This window comes from Rhopalosiphum padi, chromosome 2 (assembly GCF_020882245.1).
Source record: "Rhopalosiphum padi isolate XX-2018 chromosome 2, ASM2088224v1, whole genome shotgun sequence".
Lineage (NCBI taxonomy): Eukaryota > Metazoa > Arthropoda > Insecta > Hemiptera > Aphididae > Rhopalosiphum > Rhopalosiphum padi.
In genome coordinates this window covers 20,524,074-20,545,251 of record NC_083598.1, presented here as the reverse complement: position 1 = coordinate 20,545,251, position 21,178 = coordinate 20,524,074, and the positions used below count along the sequence as shown (strand labels likewise).

The window sequence follows — 21,178 nt, the reverse complement described above, 5'->3', positions numbered from 1 at the left end:
CTGATTTTGCATTAAATTCACATGTTCGTATAATATTGTTTTTGTTTCTCCTGAGTATTATGAAGGTATTGTGTTGAAAAAATTTAAATCTTCTTAATTCTCCCAAAGTCTACATTGCATACAGAAATATATATTATGAATCGTTAATTTCATAAATTAGGAAAATTTAGTTTTGTCATTATGTATTATTAAATATTTCAAAAATAAATAATTGCGACTTATTCATTTCAAAGACAAGAAATTTTAGGTAAATTTTGACCGGCTTTTGATGCAACAGAGTGTTTTGAATTCGATTTTTAAATGAATTGTTTCAGTGTTTGATGGATTGAACATTTTATATTTTAAATATTCGTTTAAGGCTTTGTATTTCAGTTGAACAGTTTACTTGATTAAATGTTTATATTGTTCTATATTTAAATTATATAATACTTATATATTATTTCAGGCCGCTCCATTTTTAAGGATCATTCTATAAATAACAATCATGCTTTTGACTTTTGAGTTAATATCAATACAAAATACGTACCTGTCTTACCTTATACTCAACTGTTTTCTATTGACTGAACGAACTCATTATTGTTAGAAAGGTGAACTCTGAATAATAAGACCGTAATAAAGAAACTACATATACGAATTAAGAAATAGATTACAAATATAAATTAGTGATGGTCAATTAAAACAGAGATAACAAGGGGTTAAAGGGGGGGACTCAGTCTCCTCTACCTCTGGCTGTGCTTAAAAAGTTGCCTCTTTAACTAATTCTTCAAACAGTACGCTGAGTCTGAGCCCTGAGGTTAAATCAAAATAATTTTTCCACTATTAAAATTATTTATTATTTATTTTCAAAAATGTATCATTTTATATTTTTCAATATTTATAAATATATTTTTTTTTTAAATGATAAAAAATTATTGGCCGTATAAGCCTCCCAACTTGCGTGCAGTAAACATTTATATGAGAGACGAGCTACATATTACATGTAAATGAACGAAACGTTCCAAGAAGCAAGAAAATTATAATTTATGCACCTGATGTAAATAATTTAATTTAATTTAATATTTATAGGTTTTACGTATATTTGTATTATATTGGTATTTTTGTTACATTATATTAAAGAAAACCAATTATATTTCGAATGAATTAAAATAAAATATAAATCACTATAATTATACAACTAATTATTGTATATTATATTTCTATTAAATAGTTTATATTTTAATATTAACTATCTTATATAATGTAGTCCTTTTAAATTGAAAATAAATGAATTTGACTGTTATAGATGATAATAAATTGATTAGATAATCGATTCCTAAACTATGAGGTGTGACTGATTTAGGAGGCACAATCACTTAATAAATAATAGGGGAGGCGTGATAATAATATTGATATATATTACATATAAGACACTATAAATACTAATATAGTACAATACATTGATAACAATTTGTGTTTCATTTATTCAATGGAGGTGTGATTAATTTATTTTATTTTTCGGAATGCATGAACCCAAAATGTTAGGGAACCGCTAAATTAGATGATTATAGAATACAATATTTTCAGTAAATTGTAACAAGTTTTTAATCAAATATTTATTCATTTAATATTTATTTTTGTTATTATTATTATTGATAATCGACCAAGAGTAAAGCAATATTTACAAAATTTAATAAACATAATGGCAAAATACATTAAAAAATGTGGTACATCGAAAAGCCAAAATCAAGCATTTTTTAATTATAATATTTACAATTTTACATTTAATAAAATATATACCAATTTATCAATAGTATATATTACGTATAACTAATAAATAATAACTATATCAATTACATTTTTAAATGTATTGTTTATAATTTTGCTATAATTTTGGCGATGGTAATTTATAAAGTTAACAAGTACAAATATTTTTATTTTTAAACATCATCAAATTATTTTCTTCCTCCTTTAAAATACTGCGTGTTTAATTTTTACTAGGTACCTATTCAGTTTCTTAAGCATAATATTATTATCGCTTCTTCTTTAGTAGCTTTCATTTCAAGTAGCTATAATATAAACAACATTCTATATTATAATAGTCTTATTAAAAATTATTATTATTACAAATTTTTATTCTACGAGTACCTCATAACTAATAATTATTCTTTATACATATTTATAGATAGGCAGTCAGTATGACGCGGTTTGTAGCAGTCACAAGTTCAAAGTACATTACAAGCATTTCAGTGTACCACCTTCGCTCGTTCCTATCAGCCGCCACTTCCGGACACAAACAGCGTAATTCGTTCGATTCAAAGACCATATATATATATATTATTTTCGATTCAATATTTAGTAAATTACCATTCGATATTCATAAATCAAAAATCAAAAACTTATAAACATTAACGATTTATGATAATGAATATTTTCCAAGTATAAATATGTAATACTAATCCAGTAGGCCGGCTTATATACATAACACATCAATAATATAACAACTATATATAAAAACAAAATGTATGCATGTATAAACTAAATAATATCGATACACGGGCTAAAAATGTATCGCAATACAAAGTATTTGATACTCCCTGTGACTATGTAAATTGCAAAATACAAATCGTATTCATGATTTGTATTTATGATACTTTGCATCTTAACTTTTTTTTCAGTTATATGGGATTGTAGGCTGTTGAACATTTTTCTTCATCCTATTCAAAATTGAAATGACGACACTACCTGGAAGCCCTTCTAACGAAGCATGTACATTGTAAGTTTTTAACAGAATAATATTACAATATTGGTTAATTTAATTTCACAGGATTATATATTATATTTGCCACGCCACGCCAATGTCCAATGAATCTGATGTAAATAAATTTAACTATATATATACGTATTATATTTGTTAATTATTATGAAATGCTTATTTTATGTTGCTCTTTAGTAAGGTCATCATAAATATAAATATTAAATATAAACTAATGTGCGCTGTTTGTCAGTTTGAGTGCACTCATAGGATTTTATTTCTATATCGTTTTTACAATATGTACAAACATTATTTATGATTTTATGAATGAAATACTTTTTGTTTGGTCAACTCTTTTTTACATAAGAATTTGCATTTATTATTGCTGATGAAGGCTTTCCCTCTAATATATTATTATATAATTATACACATTACGAAAAGTTTTAGACATCAACCTTACTTGCATTATTTTTCACTATCAACGATTCTATTAGTACATAAATATTTGAATATTTCTGTTTACTTAATCATTCAATAAGTAATAATTTACCTATGTGTACAATGTACGGACTTGACATTACTGGTTTTTATACAGACGTCTAACCTTATTTTAGTCAAAAGCCTTATATTATGTTATTTTGAAATTATTTATCTCTACTTGGTTCCTCTTTTACTCATTTTTATATTATATAGGTAATGAAATCTTAAAATATTTTCTAATTTATTAATAATATTTTTTTATTAAAGTTGTATCGCAATATTCAATTATGGTACGTACTTCGTTTATTTTTTTTTATACAATTATTATTCATGCTCATCGATTTATCTTAAACGGTAATATTGATTTGATTTATGTTTGATTTCACTAAGACAATAATTTTAATATGCTAATATAATAATAATTATAATTGTGTTTGAAAATGAGTTTGAAAATGAGTTTCCATCGCCCATAATCAGATTTAGTGAGAATCTTAGAGAATAGAAACAAAAAAAAATACATTGAAATATTATTCAGAACATCATATTTACTTACAAATATAAAGTTTAAAATTAATATGGAAAACTATCAAAATATAGCCAATTTTAATTAATTGATAACTTTCCCGCATCTGCTACACGAATATCTTGATCGTTTTGCTCAAAACATAAAATGGCAAACCGAGAACAACGCACTAAAATCGATTAAATTAGTTGATATTTTGTCCCTAAGACACGTTAAACATCATGTCTCATTTTATGCCCGTGAATAAAATAAATATTTTATGTATAAACCGTAGAAAAAATGTATGTACTTAGACGATTCAGTTATTGTACACACATCACATACATAGAAATATTGTTCTGTACATAAACTATAACAATTATAAATTATACAGCATTGGGTAACTTTTGTGTATTTAAACAATATGACAACATATTTAAAGGTAAGTACAACAAGGACACTTCTTATAATTTTAAAGTAATGATGGTATACTACGTATGTTTATCCAAACAAACGTGATCAATCGTATTTATTATACTTAGGTTTATACTCTTATTAGTCTATGTGTATTTATCATGTGTATAAAAACTGTCACAACAGTGAACGCACACCTTTGGAGTTTAAGCCTTCTTATCCACACACGTCCGTTATTATGTCGGGTATCACCGTCGAGTTCATTATACCTGAGCTGTCCACGTACAGTAAGGTAATATTAGACGTCTTACGTGGCACGCAACACTGGCCGATGGTGGAGTTCTGTAATCCTTGCGATAAACTGCACTCTGCTGTGTTCGAATCTCTTAAGCAGTAGTAATATGTGAATGACCTGGGCATGATGATCCAGTCCCAACCAAAGTCCCGAAACTTAATCCGCACCGGGTACCTGCAGCATCGGGACTGGGGTTGCGCTTTGGTCCTATTGTCGCACGTCGGTGATTTGATGTCCCATGCTTCCCGTCTGTTACGATATCCACGGTGGGTGTGCACCTCCAAGTACGGGATCTACAGAACGCATAACCACGGTTAATCGATTGAATTAAATAATACTAGACTATTATTATTACTCATATTATAAAGACGCATAGATGGCATTGAGTGCTAAGCGATGGGAGTATATATAGTGTTACAAGTGGGGAGCAATGTATAGTTATTAGTTGTACGATAATACAAATACAAAGGTGTCAATATTTATTATTGTGGTGATTATATCAATAGCAGTGATGACGGTGGTAGAGAATGATATAATAATACTGTGTTTTATCAATATAGGTACTATATAATTGTGCCTTTCATTCTTTAATTAGATACTTAAGTATTTAAAAATCTTTACGTCCGATATCATTGAGTTACTCCGTTAACTTAATACAATATTTTCACTATATAATTTATGAATTGTCTAAATAACAATGTAAAACAAAGATTTGGCTCGGTTAAGTTGTGATATTACAAAGTTAAGGGGAGACTGCGTCAAATTGACCCCTGAAATAAAAATTGTGTATTTAATATTTATGGAAAATTTTACTACAAATATTGTTCGATGTCAGATACAACTAAAGTCACTAAATATAATACATTTTATAACTTGTAAGTTGTAACCAATACTAATCGAGTAACTTGGCTATCTTTGTATAATATAATATCTACATATTAAATATACGTAGTTATTTAAAAACTGCAGGAGGCGCAGGTAATATGTAATATCGGGTTATATTTTTCACAATTCATATATTTCGTATGTATTTAAAAGTCAACATTATACAATCGATGGTAATACGCCGTTCTAAGGTATATTATTATGTTATGCGAAGTCGAATGCAAAGTGTATCGAATTATGCTCGGTTAACAGTTTTCTAATACACTACCTATATAATCAATAAAATGCGGCGATGTTACAATAACATCCAAGTTCATCGTATTATGATTTAAATGTTAAAAAAAAAGTCTACAATATTCTTTCGACGGATATATCCTCTAACTTAAAATAATATTAATATAGCATAATAACACTACACTACCGTTTTCTGAATTATATTTGAGCTGCGTAGTTCTTATATACTATATCGAACTTCTAACATCGTAGTGATGTACGATAATTATTCATTTATTATATGATTCTTTTAATCAAACTATATGATATTTAAATGTGTTTAGCGTATACAATAATAATACATTATAATACAGTATACAGTATGTTTATGACATAAAATAATATTCTTTATTAACGATTAAATTATAATATGTGTTCATGGTAGTAAGTATATATTAGTTTGTATTTTAATAATGGTAATAAGTAGAGACCGGATTTCCGTGCAATCGCATCTTTTTATAGCCGTGTTCTAAATTCTATAGGAACAAGCTACAAATTCAAATCAAGAGATTTGTATAATATTATTTAATTATATGCTGTATTATAGGCATTTTATGAAAATAAGTGGAGTCGGGACTCGACTTTTACGAAGAACGAATTACGATCGAGATTTACTTTATGTCGAGTGGTTTCAAAATAAAGATAAACTTTAATCAAATATAAATTCTGTTATATAATTTGTTATATTATATGTATTAATTTGAAAGTTCTATTTTGCACAAAATTACACGTTTCAGGTTTTTTTTAATAAAAATGTACACTAAATACTAAATAGTATTTTTGTATAAATAGTTTTGATCTATGGATCTATTATAACATCTATCCACTTTTTCATTGCAATATTATACGTTGTAATATGAATAAGACTGGACTTTTATATATAATATAATTATATATATATATCGATGTAATACGACGTAATTTAATAACGATACTACTACAATATTGTTGATTACACATGATATAGGTACCTGCACATATAGTATTACAGTCAATCCACAACAGCCGTAGTTAACTCGTGTTTTCACAATTAAAAAACATATTTGGTGACAATTTTTAAAAAATATTTATCTAAAATTATAATTTTATAGAAAAAAACTTGGAAATTCATATGATAATACATTTTAATCAAATATTGTAAATCAGTTTATTATTATTTTATTTAAATTATTTTTTTTTTAAATATAAAACTTAATAGTTGTCTACTAATAAACAATAATATTATATAAAAAAAAACAATAGCAATAAAATAAAATTTGAAGTACTATTTATAATGAAATTTTTTTTACATAATTCCTAACAAAAATTTATTTTTGCACGATTTTATACATTTTGGGATTTTAATTACATGTTTTTTAGAAGTTAGCTGCACAAAAATCCAGTCTTTAGTAATAAGTTTCTTATAAAATTATTTTGTAATGTACTTACCTCGGTCATATTTTCATCTCCTTTATTGGCATCCGTTATGTACGGCATCTTGTTATGCGTGGTATTCTTATTAAGGTAATATGCATGTACCACTAATGTCAAGTTCTTGGCTCTATCCATGGTCTTAAACCAATCGGACATGTTTCTCTGTAGCTCAATGGGTACCCAACCAGGTTCATTGGTATTGAGTACCCGCTGCAAACATACGAAAAATTGTAAGTCAAACAAAATAAAAGGTCAATATTATAAATAATTATAAATATTAAATAATAATACAAAAATATTATATACAGTAATTAATTATTTACTAGCTGTATAACCCGTCTTTGCCCTGAAAAAAATTAACACATATAAAATATATTTTTTTATTATATATTGGTATAAATCGGTTTTAGGGTGTCTCTGTTTAAGGATTCAATGTCGTTGGTATATCTCGCTTTGAGAACTAATTCAACCGAGATGAGCAATACAACCTGTGGTGGATTTGATAAGTATAGCACTTGAACATGACTTAAGTTACTTTATAAACTTTTCTAATGCGAGTAAGAACAATTTCTAAAATTGTTATTAAAATTTATCGACTAATTTTAAACAAATATAAGTTACAAACGTACATTAATTTATATAAAAGTCTCTTTTATTTCTATAACCAATAAACTTACTAAAATTACTAAGGTAAATTAAGTTATCGTTTAGTGGTGGCTCACTTTTATGCTGGAAACTAATGACTGTTGTAAGTTGTTTGAATTAATTTTGTATACGTCGATGATAACCACCGAGTTGTCGATGATCACGTCCAAAAGTCTCTTGTACACCCAAAGGATTGCTTTAGTGATCCGATAATGACGAGTTTGATCGGAAAACGTAAAGTAAAGTGGATAATGTCCTTGTAAATTCTGCATCGTGGGATCTGTTAGTATTTATAATCATTATTATTTATTTATATTTCTCTATTACCATCATATTTAATTATTATGCGTTTATTCTATTATTATTAAAAGTAAATACTGTTGTTGTTGTTAATATTATTAAAATAGTAAAACTTTAAATGTAAATTATAATTTAAATGTGATCGGGCACCTTAAAAATATATATATATATATATTATAATGAAGAGAAATAAACCCTTAAACCACTCCCCACAATACCACTCCACTAGGCAGAGTCGATAGGTATAGCCGAGATAAACCGTGACCCGCTATATTATGGCACCATATAGTTTGAGGACTGAGGAGTCAATATAAGATCGGAGGTATACTCGCAATTGTGTGATCTTCAACCTCTTTAGAGGTCACTAACTAATATTATTTAGAGACACTAGTTGACTAGCACTTAATTACCTAACCAATGCAATGTATACACTATACATATAAAAAATAATTGTAAGTATTGCCGTTGATTTTAAAATATATTGTATTATTGTATATTAGTATATTTTAAAATCAATGGTATTGCGAAATAATTGAATGTCTAATTTAAGAGAGGGGGTCGATGATCAAATAAATCGAGAATAAATATTAAAGACTAATAAAGACCGTTTAGATATTATATATACCTACTTACGTGGCTGAGCAAACGCTATGAGTTTTTGGGTCTGGACGTGATAATCATCGTCGTCGTCGCTGTTGTAGTTGTTAATAGTGCTGTTTCCGGTCGAATTTAGGCGGTACGACCCGTGCTGGAATTGCGGAAGCGTCGCCGTGGAACTGCCACTGTTATTTTTGTACTTTTGCAAGTGAACTATCAATGGTAGTTGATCGCCAAACTCCGGTGGTTGCTGCATGCCCAGCTTGTTAAGTATAGACAATTTTATCAGCTCGATGTTCAGCGACTTCATTCCGCTATCGCCACTACGGACGCTGTCAAAGTCCTGCTGACGACCTGTGGCGGCGGTAACCACCATCAGTACCGTTTGTCCGGTGACCAGCAACAAAATAACAGCGGTAGTGGCGACCATGATCGCTTGCGACATCTTCCGACCCACCAAAAGTCCTGGGATTACCGTTCCGTCCAACGTTTTCGTCCGAAATTTAGCCGCGCTTCCTGCACTCTTACAACAACAAAAAAAAACATACGTACAATTAAATATTACAGACTTATGATAAACTAAACTCGCCCCAGTGGCATAGGTGTATAAGTTGAAAAGAGAGAGGCTTGAAGGTATTAAGCACCCAATGATTTTAAATAAGCACTCTCAGTTTGTACAACTTCTTACACAAATCTTTTAAAAACTATAGTGGTTTGGATTTTTATTTATTTATTGCAATTTATCGCTTTAAAAAAAATACTTATTCAACAAACATCCGTTTTTAAATCAAAATCTTAATCTTGAATAAATTATTTTTAAACTGTTAATATTTTTACATTGTTTTATAATAGGTAATACAATCATCTGTTTTATTAATACAATGAGACATATTTAAAAATAAAATTATAATTCACCATATTATGTTTACGGTGTTGATAACCCCCCCCCCCTACTCTAAGAGGTTGTGAGAAAAATTATTGTAGCGTACCCCAATGTATTCACACCGCTATATGTGTCCCTAGCTCGGTGGTGCTGAATTAAACGATTATACTAAAACAAGATTCAGAAAAATACCTGAAAATACTGAAGACTAAATTAGAAACATGCCATGTCCGTCATAAAAGATTGAAAATCAAAGAAAATGCGCCAAGTGTATAGAATATTCATACCATATTCTTATCTATCTATAAAAACCATTAATGTCTTTCATATATGTAGCTATTATTAAACAAATTTCAACTTAAAGTATCCAATTATGAATTTGTGTTAAACAGTCCAATATTAAATAATCATTACAATGACGCTAACGTCAGACAATTACTATAAATCTGTTTGAATGGCACAACACTAAACACTTGAAATTATATGATACTGTCTACAATCGCAGAAGAGATGGGACCAGCAAACATGGAATAATAGTATAATACTGTGACACGACTGTAGTCTGTAGCCATTCAGTTAATAGACAGCTCAAACGCCATATATACGATTTAGATTGATTAGATATTAAATTGAGAGCAGAATTCCTTTCAATGAAAATGTAACTCCACACACGTGTACACATAATTTAATGTGCCTATGTTTATATTGATTTTTTGACTGAGATAATTGTACATGAATTGTAAATCATTTTGAGATAAAACCAATTGGTCGTTTTGATAAAAAAAATAAAGACATAAAAAAAAAACTATGTTGATGGTGTCGAATGTCGAAACTTCATATCGATTTTTCATTGTGTGTGACTATTGAATACCATTAGACGTAAAACTCGGAGGCAGATGTATGATATTCGAATTCGTTATTTCCTATGGTGATGACTCTCGTTTAAGACAAACGTTTATAATAGTATTTTATATAATATTATGCTTGTAGAGTACGAGTGTGAGAATATAATTTATGAACCATCACAACGACACCGAATGAAAGTATAATATAATAATATGTTGAGTGGCTTATGTTTTTGGTATCATTAAGATACAATTGTACATTTATAACGCTATACGCGTGAATATAATATAACCTATTGTGATTTAATTTCAACGATTATTGTAGAAAACGTGTATTGGTATTATAAACTAGGTATGCATTCAAAGTCAAAATTACCATAAAACCTATTATTATTACGTCGGAAAACAAGATCTGAGAATCAATCATTCACGGCTCACAAGTATATATTAAATATATATTATGAGTTTATGACATAACGTATTGTGATTATTGCATATAAATTATAGCTGCGGGCAACGGTGCCCGATAACCAGCACAACATTATGCTTTATTTGCGAGACAAAAAAAAAAATATTGACACTCCCCCTACCCACCACAAATACACACACACACACCCTAGTACCAAATAAAAACAATTTTTTAATCTAACTCGTACACTCATACTTCTTAGTGATTACTATAATAGTATAAGAACTATAAGAAATTCACTACTCCAGACTCCAATACATTATAATATGCTAACCAACATTTAAATATGATACTTGTCTCGCGTTTAGCCGCTGCCGAGACGCCATCGAATTAAGGCTACTAGCTTTCTGTATAACAATATAACGATAATATAATTAATTTAATAAAATATGCATTTATTTGTGGTCATAGATGGGATTATACGTTACGAAATAGTCAATAGAACATGCATCAATTGCGCCGATTGATATCAAAATATACATGTATAAATTATTAATTAATATAACATGTTATTCATTGTTCATACACTGCAAAATATAATAAGATAGATAGGTATTTAAGTGCATTTGGTGACCTTATGGCTTATACGTAGGTGAAACTAGAAACACAAGTATGTTATCATTAGGGTTTTCCGGGCTTATCAAAAGTGTTGTGGTACCTTATCTTTCTTTATATTTTAATTAGCCTAAATTATATTTTTATACTTAGTGTACATTTGATTTTTTGATATTTGGTACCATGATATACAAATATTAAACTCATATCATCAATATTTATAAAATATAAATTAGACAAATAATCATTTTTTTAATTCATTATATCATCTACCTACATTTTTTCCATTGCGCTATTGACGTGTACCTATTTTTAATGCGTCGTAGGTGCATCTTGTGTACTGGTGCCAAAGTAGTATACAATAATGTTGCAGTACAAATCGCGTGGCGTTTAAGTTTTACACACATAAGTGTATGTAAGTATGGGCTGATAAATATCTTACTGCAATCATAATAGAATTCTAATACGCAAATGTGTGTGTGTGTGTGTGTGTGTGTGTGTGTGTGTAGATATTTCAAAGTAGCTAACAATAAGTAAGTTAGTACATTTTTATAGAAATTAACCTAAAAGGCTTAAATACTTGATATTTTCAGTAAATGTTGATATTTTATAACCTGACGCTAGTATTACAGATGTTGATTATATTCATATAGTATTGATTTATATGTTATGATATGATATATATTATGTATTATATTATTTAAAATGGAAAATATCAGTGCTATGTCATAAATACATGGTTTTTTTTTTTAGACCGACCTTTAAAAATATACAAATACATAAATAATCCACACGTAATTATTAATTCAATGTTCAATGTATGCTGTTTATCTCGATTGTTAACTTAAATACAATTTACCTATTAATATTAATGTCAGATGAAAACAAAATTATTTTGTATTTTTGCTTTAAAGAATTCAGAATACTTTATTATAAATTTATACAAGTAATAAAAGAGTCGGCAAACTGCCAAATTTTGACTGAAATAATGAATAACTGAAAAAAATAACTGAATATTTTAAAGCCATCATATTTTAGTGCCACAGTTTTGGAAATTAGAACATTTTTTAATACAGCCAAATATTATATGAAGGTAAATCTGGCGATAAGACCTTCAACACAACTGTAGATTGTTTATTCTATACAATTTCACTACAAAAAATGTCAATTATTAAAATTCTATTAAAAAGGGTTAAATGAAATTTACGATTTTAATTATTTTGCTGTAAGTATTCAAAAAAAATATTAATCATAGTCTTGAAACTTTTCAGTATTACGTATAAGTTCGTATTATTTTTCTATACGCAATGAAACTTTATAAATATTTAAAATTTTAGACTAATTTTAATTTGATACAGTTCGACGATACGTAGGTAAGTATTGATATATAATTATAGCTGCAAATTTATAGGAAAATGCATTTTTTTTATGATTGTGAAACGTAGCTTTGTAAGTACATAATCCATAAAGTACATAAATCCATTTATGAAACTTTTATTTTGGATTTTTATTTTTTACATTTTTTGATATTTTTAATTTTGCCGGTAATTTTTTTACCTTTTAGGGCATATATTTTCTTTATTAGTTCATTTTCTGGTATTTTTAATAAAATTTCGTTAAAATAAATACATAAAAAAAAATTTTTAAAATTGTTTTAGGCGAATAGCGTTATCAAAGAATCAATCAACTTCAAAATCAAAATTCTAATTTAATCAACTTTTCTATTAAATAAATACATTTTTATGCCAATATCAATATAAATACACAAATTAAATTAAAAACCATTTTAAATGCATTTTATACTATAATTTTTGGCATTTAAATGCATTTTTTTTGCACTTGGAGTGCATATTTTATTGCATTTTTTCTACATTTTAAATGCATTTTTTAGGGTTTTTAGTGCATTAAATTCATAGCACTACTTGTAAATTATATACGGTATAGTACCTATTATATTAATTACTATACATTTATTGAATAATTCATTTCATTTTTATTTTTTTAGATAAATATGAATTCAAGCTATCATATATCTAATAAAAAAAATTCATTAATTGTTGACTAACATACCTTTACTATTTTATAAGTTGTTTAGTTGTTAGCTGAATGAAACGGTTAATATGTGTGATGATGATCTTTGAATTTTCACGACTGTTACGAATAAGCTAAACATATGAACTAAAACTAAAGTTTTAATCTGTATTAAAACAATAGATTTGAATTGATTTGCATGAAACATTGTCCTTATAACTTTAGTATACTAGAGTTTATTAATACGAGATAATTAAAAAAAACATTACTAATTACATAATATTGATAAGCATTAATGACTATAATTATAAAAAAAATAGTTTAAATAAACTTGATGCTGTAATGTATTTTTAAATTTGAAATGTATAATTAAAATCTATTGATTATATTATATTGTATTATAGATACTAATGATATACATAGATTTATTATACTATAATTGTATTAAATAAAAGTGAATTAAAAAAAAAAAAAAAATTTTAGGGTAGTAAAAATAATGTTTTCAAATGTATACATAATATTATAATATCTGTATGAACTTCAGATATGTTTTGATTGGGTTTAAATTTGTATTTAAAGCTATAAGATTATTCTTAATATTTTCTAAGAAACTGGAATTAAAATCAATAAAAATTAAGATTGAAAGTCATATTTTAATTAAATATAACGATACATTATTACATTCATAACGTACACTATATCAATTTATAATTTTCATAACCCATCAGATATAATGTAACAACTAATAAGTCTTTATCTTAGTGGCTGTAATAAGAGTTTAATGCTTTTAGTGTGTAAAACTGTAACGTGTATACTTTATTATTTAACCATTGAAATAGTCTAATGTAAATTATGCATAAAGACCATAAATACTAGGTTCATATTTATAAAAATTTAACTATTATTACAATAAATTATCCTGAATTATAATTATAATTAAAATCAGTATTTTTAATATCTATCTATAAGTACTTACTGTTTATTAATGTAAAAACCACATCAATTTAACTAATAATAATTGTTAGTTTTACTATTATTTTTGTCTAATCAACTTTAGAGTCGGTCGAATGCCTACGTGACTTTTGGTCTGTTAAAACCAAAAATAAACTAGAACAATACTTTAGAACAAAAATAATTGATAAAATGTACCAACTATTGAATCAATATTTATGATTTCACAATTTCACAACTGTATTTTTCTTTTTTAATGTAAAATAAATGTAGATAATACCTATATTAAATAGGTATTGTAAGTATTTAATATTTTTAAATAGTTCAAATAGTTGTGATTCTTAAAATTATAAATTAGATATACATAGGTAATGCAAACATGGCGTGACCTACTATAATATCATGTTGAATCAACTAGATCAAGGGGCAACGGTTACTAAAATAGTGATGATTGATTACTAAACAATTTCGTTGCAATATTTGAGACATATAACTAATTCAAACCATTGAATTTAATTCGTAGTTAATAATATATATTGCATTAACATTTTTTTTTATTAGAACGATGAATATATCGATTTTATAATGATGTGTGTTTATTTGTGTGTATGAACACAGGGTTGTAAACCAAGGTTATCACGAAAAACTAAAAAACCCAGCCTGAAAAAACCCGGGCTGCTTTTTTGGGTTAAACCCACTCATTATTTTGAAAAAAACCAATAAAAACCCAGTCTGATTTACTGGATAAAATAGGAATTCACTTTTATTTTTTTTTAACTTGTTTTAATTTTCAGAAAAATTTACCTTATAGGTATAATTTATATTTCCAATTAAAGTATTTAACTGATTTATTGACACATACAAACCGTCTCCGCTCATCATAGTTTTTAGTATACAATGGTATAATTCAAATTTAATACACCCATTACAGCAACACACTCGATACTTAATGTACAGCAGAATAGTATCCACTTGTCTACCTATTTCTAATTTAATTGAAATAAAATATTTTGATTTTATATTATACTATAAATGTCTGTGTACATTTACTGTTGTTGTTGTTTTTTTTTATTATGATGTAAATAAATTAAAATAAAGTTATAACGATAATTGCAAGTTATTTATCATCACCTCTAATAATAATAATTTTAGTATAGCTTAATAATAACAGATGTACGTAATAAATAATAATAATTTTATATTAGAATTTAAGTTATACGTGAAATTAAACATCGATAATAAAATAATTAATTTAATTAATAATACTAATTTTAATGCAATAAATTATATTATGAGTGTATTACTATAATATATACATATAGAAATAAAATAAATAATATGATAGTGCGCGGCCGATCGTATTTTCTTTGGTTATTTGACAAAAACTTACTCATATTAAATAATTTAAATGTTTTTAGTTTTTAAAATCAAAGAATGGTCATTATTCATTGTTCAATAACTACTATTAATGTCCCCAGTGAGTCGTTAACTCCATTAGATCTTTTTAACAATGTCTTGCACGCTAGTTTATTATAATATATTATTATCTAGATAATATTATATTATAGACTGTAATAGTGTAATATAACATATTTGCATTGGTACCTATGTAGTATATTGATATATCATAACAACCATGCAAGAGTTCAATAATAGAAACTATAATATCAATATGGTTACTATATTAATCAATAAAAATGTACAACTGGATCCCCCTGCCCCAAACAATTGCTACGAATATTATATCCATACATGTGTATGAAACTAATTTTTTTCATATTATATAGTTAAATAATAGGTACACTTTGCATAAATCTCGCTTAGATTGTTGATACTAAAAATATGATGCGTTCAATATGATCATCTTACAGGTATACCATCAGTTATAATATTTAATATTGCCTAAATATAAATATATAAATCAAATATAATATTGTTGGTATAGTATATCCACCAACTTGAATCAAAGTGCGTCATTAACTAAATAAATTGAGATGTTATACGAATATACAATCTGCAATAATGTAGAATAATATGATCCGCACTTTCATAATATATTCATTGTTTAATAACGACATTTTACCAACATAATGCATAATATATATACCTATATATATTATAATATGTAGGTATGTATTGGTATATGTTTGGTTTTTATAAGATTCGATTAAAATTATAATAATATCATGCTTTATTGAAATTTTAACGTACATTTTATGTAACAATAATAAGTATTGAGAAACATAATATTTAATTATATAGAAATTTGAATAATATATCGATATATTTCCAAAATAAAGCATAATCCATATTCTATTCGCAATTTAAATATTATATTACACATCACGATACAAATGTGTGAAAATCAAAACATTTCTATTCAAACTTTTTTTATCTAGAACATAAACAACAACAATTTTAATGTTTTTTAACGGCCTTGAGACAATCACGGGAAATCTAATTTCTTTGTTTAAATGCACACATAACATAATTGTAGTACTCAAAAAGGTTATACAAAACTAACGCCATCTTACACCAGTACACCACACAACTATAATTACCAAGTTTACAGTTTATAATTGTAACCACAATATTATTAATAAACGACTATGTTTCATTATTTTGTATTTTGTAAATAATCATCGGATCAGTAAACATTCGAAAGTTGGCAATGGACCAATGAAATGTATTATATTATACTATTTTTTGTTTAATTAGAAAAAATTGTATTATTAACTGATAAGAAATGCATGTATAATATATATATATATATATATTATGTAGGTAGTACCTAAATCATTATACATTTTTTTCTACAATATGTTTGCAATAATTTTAATTGATCAGTCTTTATAGTCTTATTTCTTATATTGTATTGTTGCACTAAAGTTTTCAACCACCCATAAAGTCTTTAGACTATTTGTTGACCCATTATTGTAATAATCATATAAGTAAACTCAATACTCATAATTAAAAACTATTATATTGGAAGACCAGTAAAACCAACGAGTCATCAAGTAAACAGTTTTACTCGAACACATAATTTTGTTTAATATTTGTTCATCCGACAAACAATTACTTATCATTGAAAAATAATCATGCCCATATAACCTATAAGCTATTATTATTACATTATAAAATTAAAGCATATATGTATAATAAATATAAATTAGACAATACATTTTATATGTATGATTCTGTTTTAATAAGTTCTAGATATAAATATATAATATATGTAACCTGTAGGTATATAGATAATACGTATATGTATATAGATTACTATTATGACTGAAAAAATGATCATGTTTTTTTTTGTTGTGTTTAATACACCTACATTTAGCTATTGTAAGATTGTAACACTAAACCAAAAAAAAAAAAAAACTATTATATAGTAACTAATAATAGGGTTCGTATGCATCTTTTTTTTGGAATGGTTTACACGTTGCTTTCCAAGTTATAAATGTATTTCAAGTACTCCATGTTGTAATTACAAAAAAAAATTGGGGCATCTTTTACGTTTTTAATACATTTTTTAATTTTTTAAGACATTTTTGACCTATTTCTTGTATTATGGCTAAAAATTTACATTAGAGAAATATAAATAATAAACATAGATCATAGTACTTACCAATATGTAATACATAGTGAAATACAAATGATGTAATTTGTAAAATTTAAGTTTTTATTTATTTTTTTTTTACATATCCCTGCACAATTTTTTTCTGCTGAATTTTAATATTAATTTATTTTATTAATACACCATTTTGGTTCTTTAAAAAAAACAAAACAATTTTATGTAAATAATTATGTTTAAATTAATTTTTCGGGAGACATATTTTTAGTTCGATGAGGTCATAAATACATTTTTTGAGAGGGTAATTTTTTGATATTTTTAATGAATTCAAATCTGAGCCCTATCTAACTAATTATTAGTTAGTAACTAGTAATTAGTTAGATAGAAACGACTATAAATATTTAATTGTAAATTATTATTACATAATAATCATTAACTGATGGCTATGGCCATGTAAAAATAACTATGCGTTAATACCATTGCATTTATAGTCATATTTTATACTTAATAAACGGGTTATACAATCCATAAATCCTATTTGGTTTATAGTTTACCATTTGAGAACCATTATATAGGAGGTAAATTGGACTAATTTACTTAGCAAGCTAGTAAATTACGATGTTTTAATATGTGTTGGCATTGATAAATGATTATAATGATATATTGAACGAATGGCCGAAAAGATGAATCAATATCCTCGAAACACAAATTTCAAAATAAAACATCATTATATTATGATACACTTATTAATTAATAAAATATATAAATATAGTGATAAAAAATGTTCTCAATAATATTAAATTATTGGGAAATTTGTTTATATATATCTGTAGAAAGAGGTAACCACGTTTAAATAACAAATTCATAGTGACGATTTAAGTAATTATTTAAAATTATTTGAAATATAAAAGGTTATACCTAACCTAATTTTACGTTGATTTAAGTTTATTCTATTGTTTTAAAGAACCAATAAATTGAACCAATAGATTTTTCAGTATTTTTTAACACAACTTACCACATAAATTCTCCTCATTATTATAGGCACTCGCACTCCTTAATATTAATAGCAGTGTAGCACATCGAATCATAACAAATAGATAATATTGTAATGAATAAATAATATAACTATTATCGAAAACAAGTGTTTAATCTGAAAAACGTATGAAAGATTGTCATCGATAATTTTCAAATTTTAAGAGTTAATAAAAATATACATATGTTTACTCATCGATTTATTAACACTGCGTCACGATAATAATAGGTTACACGGTATAAAACAGTAAAACGTGAGAACCTATATACTACGCGTTTATGGATAAACCATTTGTTCATTATCGTTTATATAAAATGATTATTTAGAGAATGTAAAATGTCCGCTTTAATGATGACAGCCATAAAGTTGAATACCTTAAAAAATTGTTCAACTTAAGTCAATGAGCTCGTGTTTTTATAATAAGATTGAAATGTCACCTTCTATTGTCAATGAACAAAAAATTATTTGTCAAATTTCTATGGTTTATACTAACGTTTAGACGTGAAAAGGTATTTAAACTGAACCAACAAGTTATCGAATAACAGTTTAAACATAAAAAAATAATATGAAAAAAACCATAAAACATAATTGTATAGATTAATAAATGACATTCTAAAGACATAATAAACTTAGTATTGATATATTATTATATGTTTATATACCAGTAAAATGGTGCATATATATTACTACCTATAATCGTATATATATATAGGTAATATTATGATGCTATCGAGAGACATTAACGCACGAAACCATGAATAAATTAGAATACTATGCTTGTAAAATCGATTGTTAAAATAAAAACTATGTCAAACTATTTGATAAATAATTTTCGAAATACTTAGAATCGTAAAACTTGACAGTACATTATAATTTTATCTAACAGATAATACATCACTGCTGCTGTGTGATTCGGACGTCTCGTCATTCTTAATTTTTCGAATTCGTTATCAGTTATTAGCAGATAATTCATTATCTATATCCACAGATATTATTATAATATTAACATTTTTGCTTACTTAGTCATATATATGTAGCATATCGAAATTTATTAAATCGATACAAGAAAAAAATTAAAACTTTGTCGATGTACCACGATCTGAACTCATCTGAATTGCAACAGTGCACACAACTATAAATAAAAACACGTAGATACAGATTTATAATTTTATTTTGTGTTTAATTCAATTTTTGAAGCTTTAACAACTATATTTATTTAACACAAAATAATACGTAAAACCTTTGAGTGGACAGGCTGACAAAAGTCCGTTACTAACAGCTTATAGTTTTACTTAGTGGCACATTCAATAATTTTTAGCTCCCTCAAAAAACAAAAAAAAATTAAAATTAAATTGTACATTAATATACGTTTTTATACGTTTGTGCACATTTGTATAATGCGTTATGTATGATTTATATGTATTCGTCATTTTTTTTTCACATAGTCCTGTTATAATTTGTATTAATGATATCCTACTAGTATAGTATTATTATAATTCCATAAAACCAATGATTTTGTCTTAAAATGAAAACAATTAACAATTTAATAAACTTTAATAGTAGTTTTAATAGAACTGCTATAGATTTACATTTTATTTATTCATAGTAAGAATATCGAAATCGAAAATGATATTTACTTGCATAAAGAATAAATTTTCTCAGTCTATCTATATATTTTCTAATTAAATGATATTTCACTAAATGATAGTTTGAAAAATATTAGTAACTTTATTGATTATTTTAAAAATAGGTACACATATTTTTATTGGATATTCTTTTAGCATATTTCGATAAAAGAAAATGCACATTTTTTACTATTTCAAATTGCATAAGTATAACTTCTAGTCATATCTTATTTCTAATGTAACCTCTATACATGTGTATGTGTGTGATTATAAAACTCGCATTACATCGAGATTCCGACAGAGGCCTTCGGCTCTTCTCAGATAATTTGTAGGCAAACGTATAGGCACCTTTACATACGTTGGCCTGTTTTCATATAATGATAAACGATCATTGTTTTAGGATTGGAACGTCGATGAAGACCGACACAAAAGGCGAAAGAATAATGGGAACGGGAATAGCGGTGCAGTAATTGTATTATATACAGCTGTACATAGCGCTAACGAGAGACCTTCCAATGGTAAATTCAAATTAATAAATTACACGATGAGTCATTAATAATATTACATTAGTGTAATATTTGAATAGCAAACGGACGTGTGTATACGTAGATAATATCGCTCAGACACCATTTTTTACACACAAATATTATCCTTATACTGGCCGCCACCGCTCAAGG

The 21,178-nt window shown here is 26.3% G+C and overlaps 1 protein-coding gene across 3 annotated transcripts; it reads right to left on the bottom strand.

Moving 5' to 3' along the window:
• Positions 1 to 4,099: 4,099 nt before the first annotated feature.
• LOC132922687 (growth/differentiation factor 8-like) lies at positions 4,100 to 18,891 on the bottom strand. 3 transcript variants are annotated; one of them, XM_060986329.1, is made up of 5 exons: positions 18,859 to 18,891; positions 8,572 to 9,058; positions 7,716 to 7,918; positions 7,009 to 7,203; positions 4,100 to 4,715 (listed from the first exon to the last, which is right to left on the bottom strand). In XM_060986329.1, exons 1-5 carry the CDS (start codon positions 18,874 to 18,876, stop codon positions 4,344 to 4,346), a joined length of 1,275 nt encoding a protein of 424 aa, XP_060842312.1. In that variant the 5' UTR covers positions 18,877 to 18,891; the 3' UTR covers positions 4,100 to 4,343. The 3 variants fall into 3 exon arrangements, with proteins under 3 accessions (XP_060842312.1, XP_060842314.1, XP_060842315.1); XM_060986331.1 differs by lacking the exon at positions 18,859 to 18,891 and adding an exon at positions 13,358 to 13,489; XM_060986332.1 differs by lacking the exon at positions 18,859 to 18,891 and adding an exon at positions 13,358 to 13,481 and having other exon boundaries at positions 8,572 to 9,051.
• Positions 18,892 to 21,178: the final 2,287 nt, after the last annotated feature.

Bases quoted from the DNA above. Each gene is read 5' to 3' on its own strand.
- LOC132922687 (XM_060986329.1), bottom strand. The intron at 7,204-7,715 runs GTGAGCCACCAC...GTATGTTTGCAG, and splicing joins CATTAGTTTCCAGCATAAAA to CGGGTACTCAATACCAATGA. The intron at 4,716-7,008 runs GTAAGTACATTA...TGCGTTCTGTAG, and splicing joins GAGATGAAAATATGACCGAG to ATCCCGTACTTGGAGGTGCA.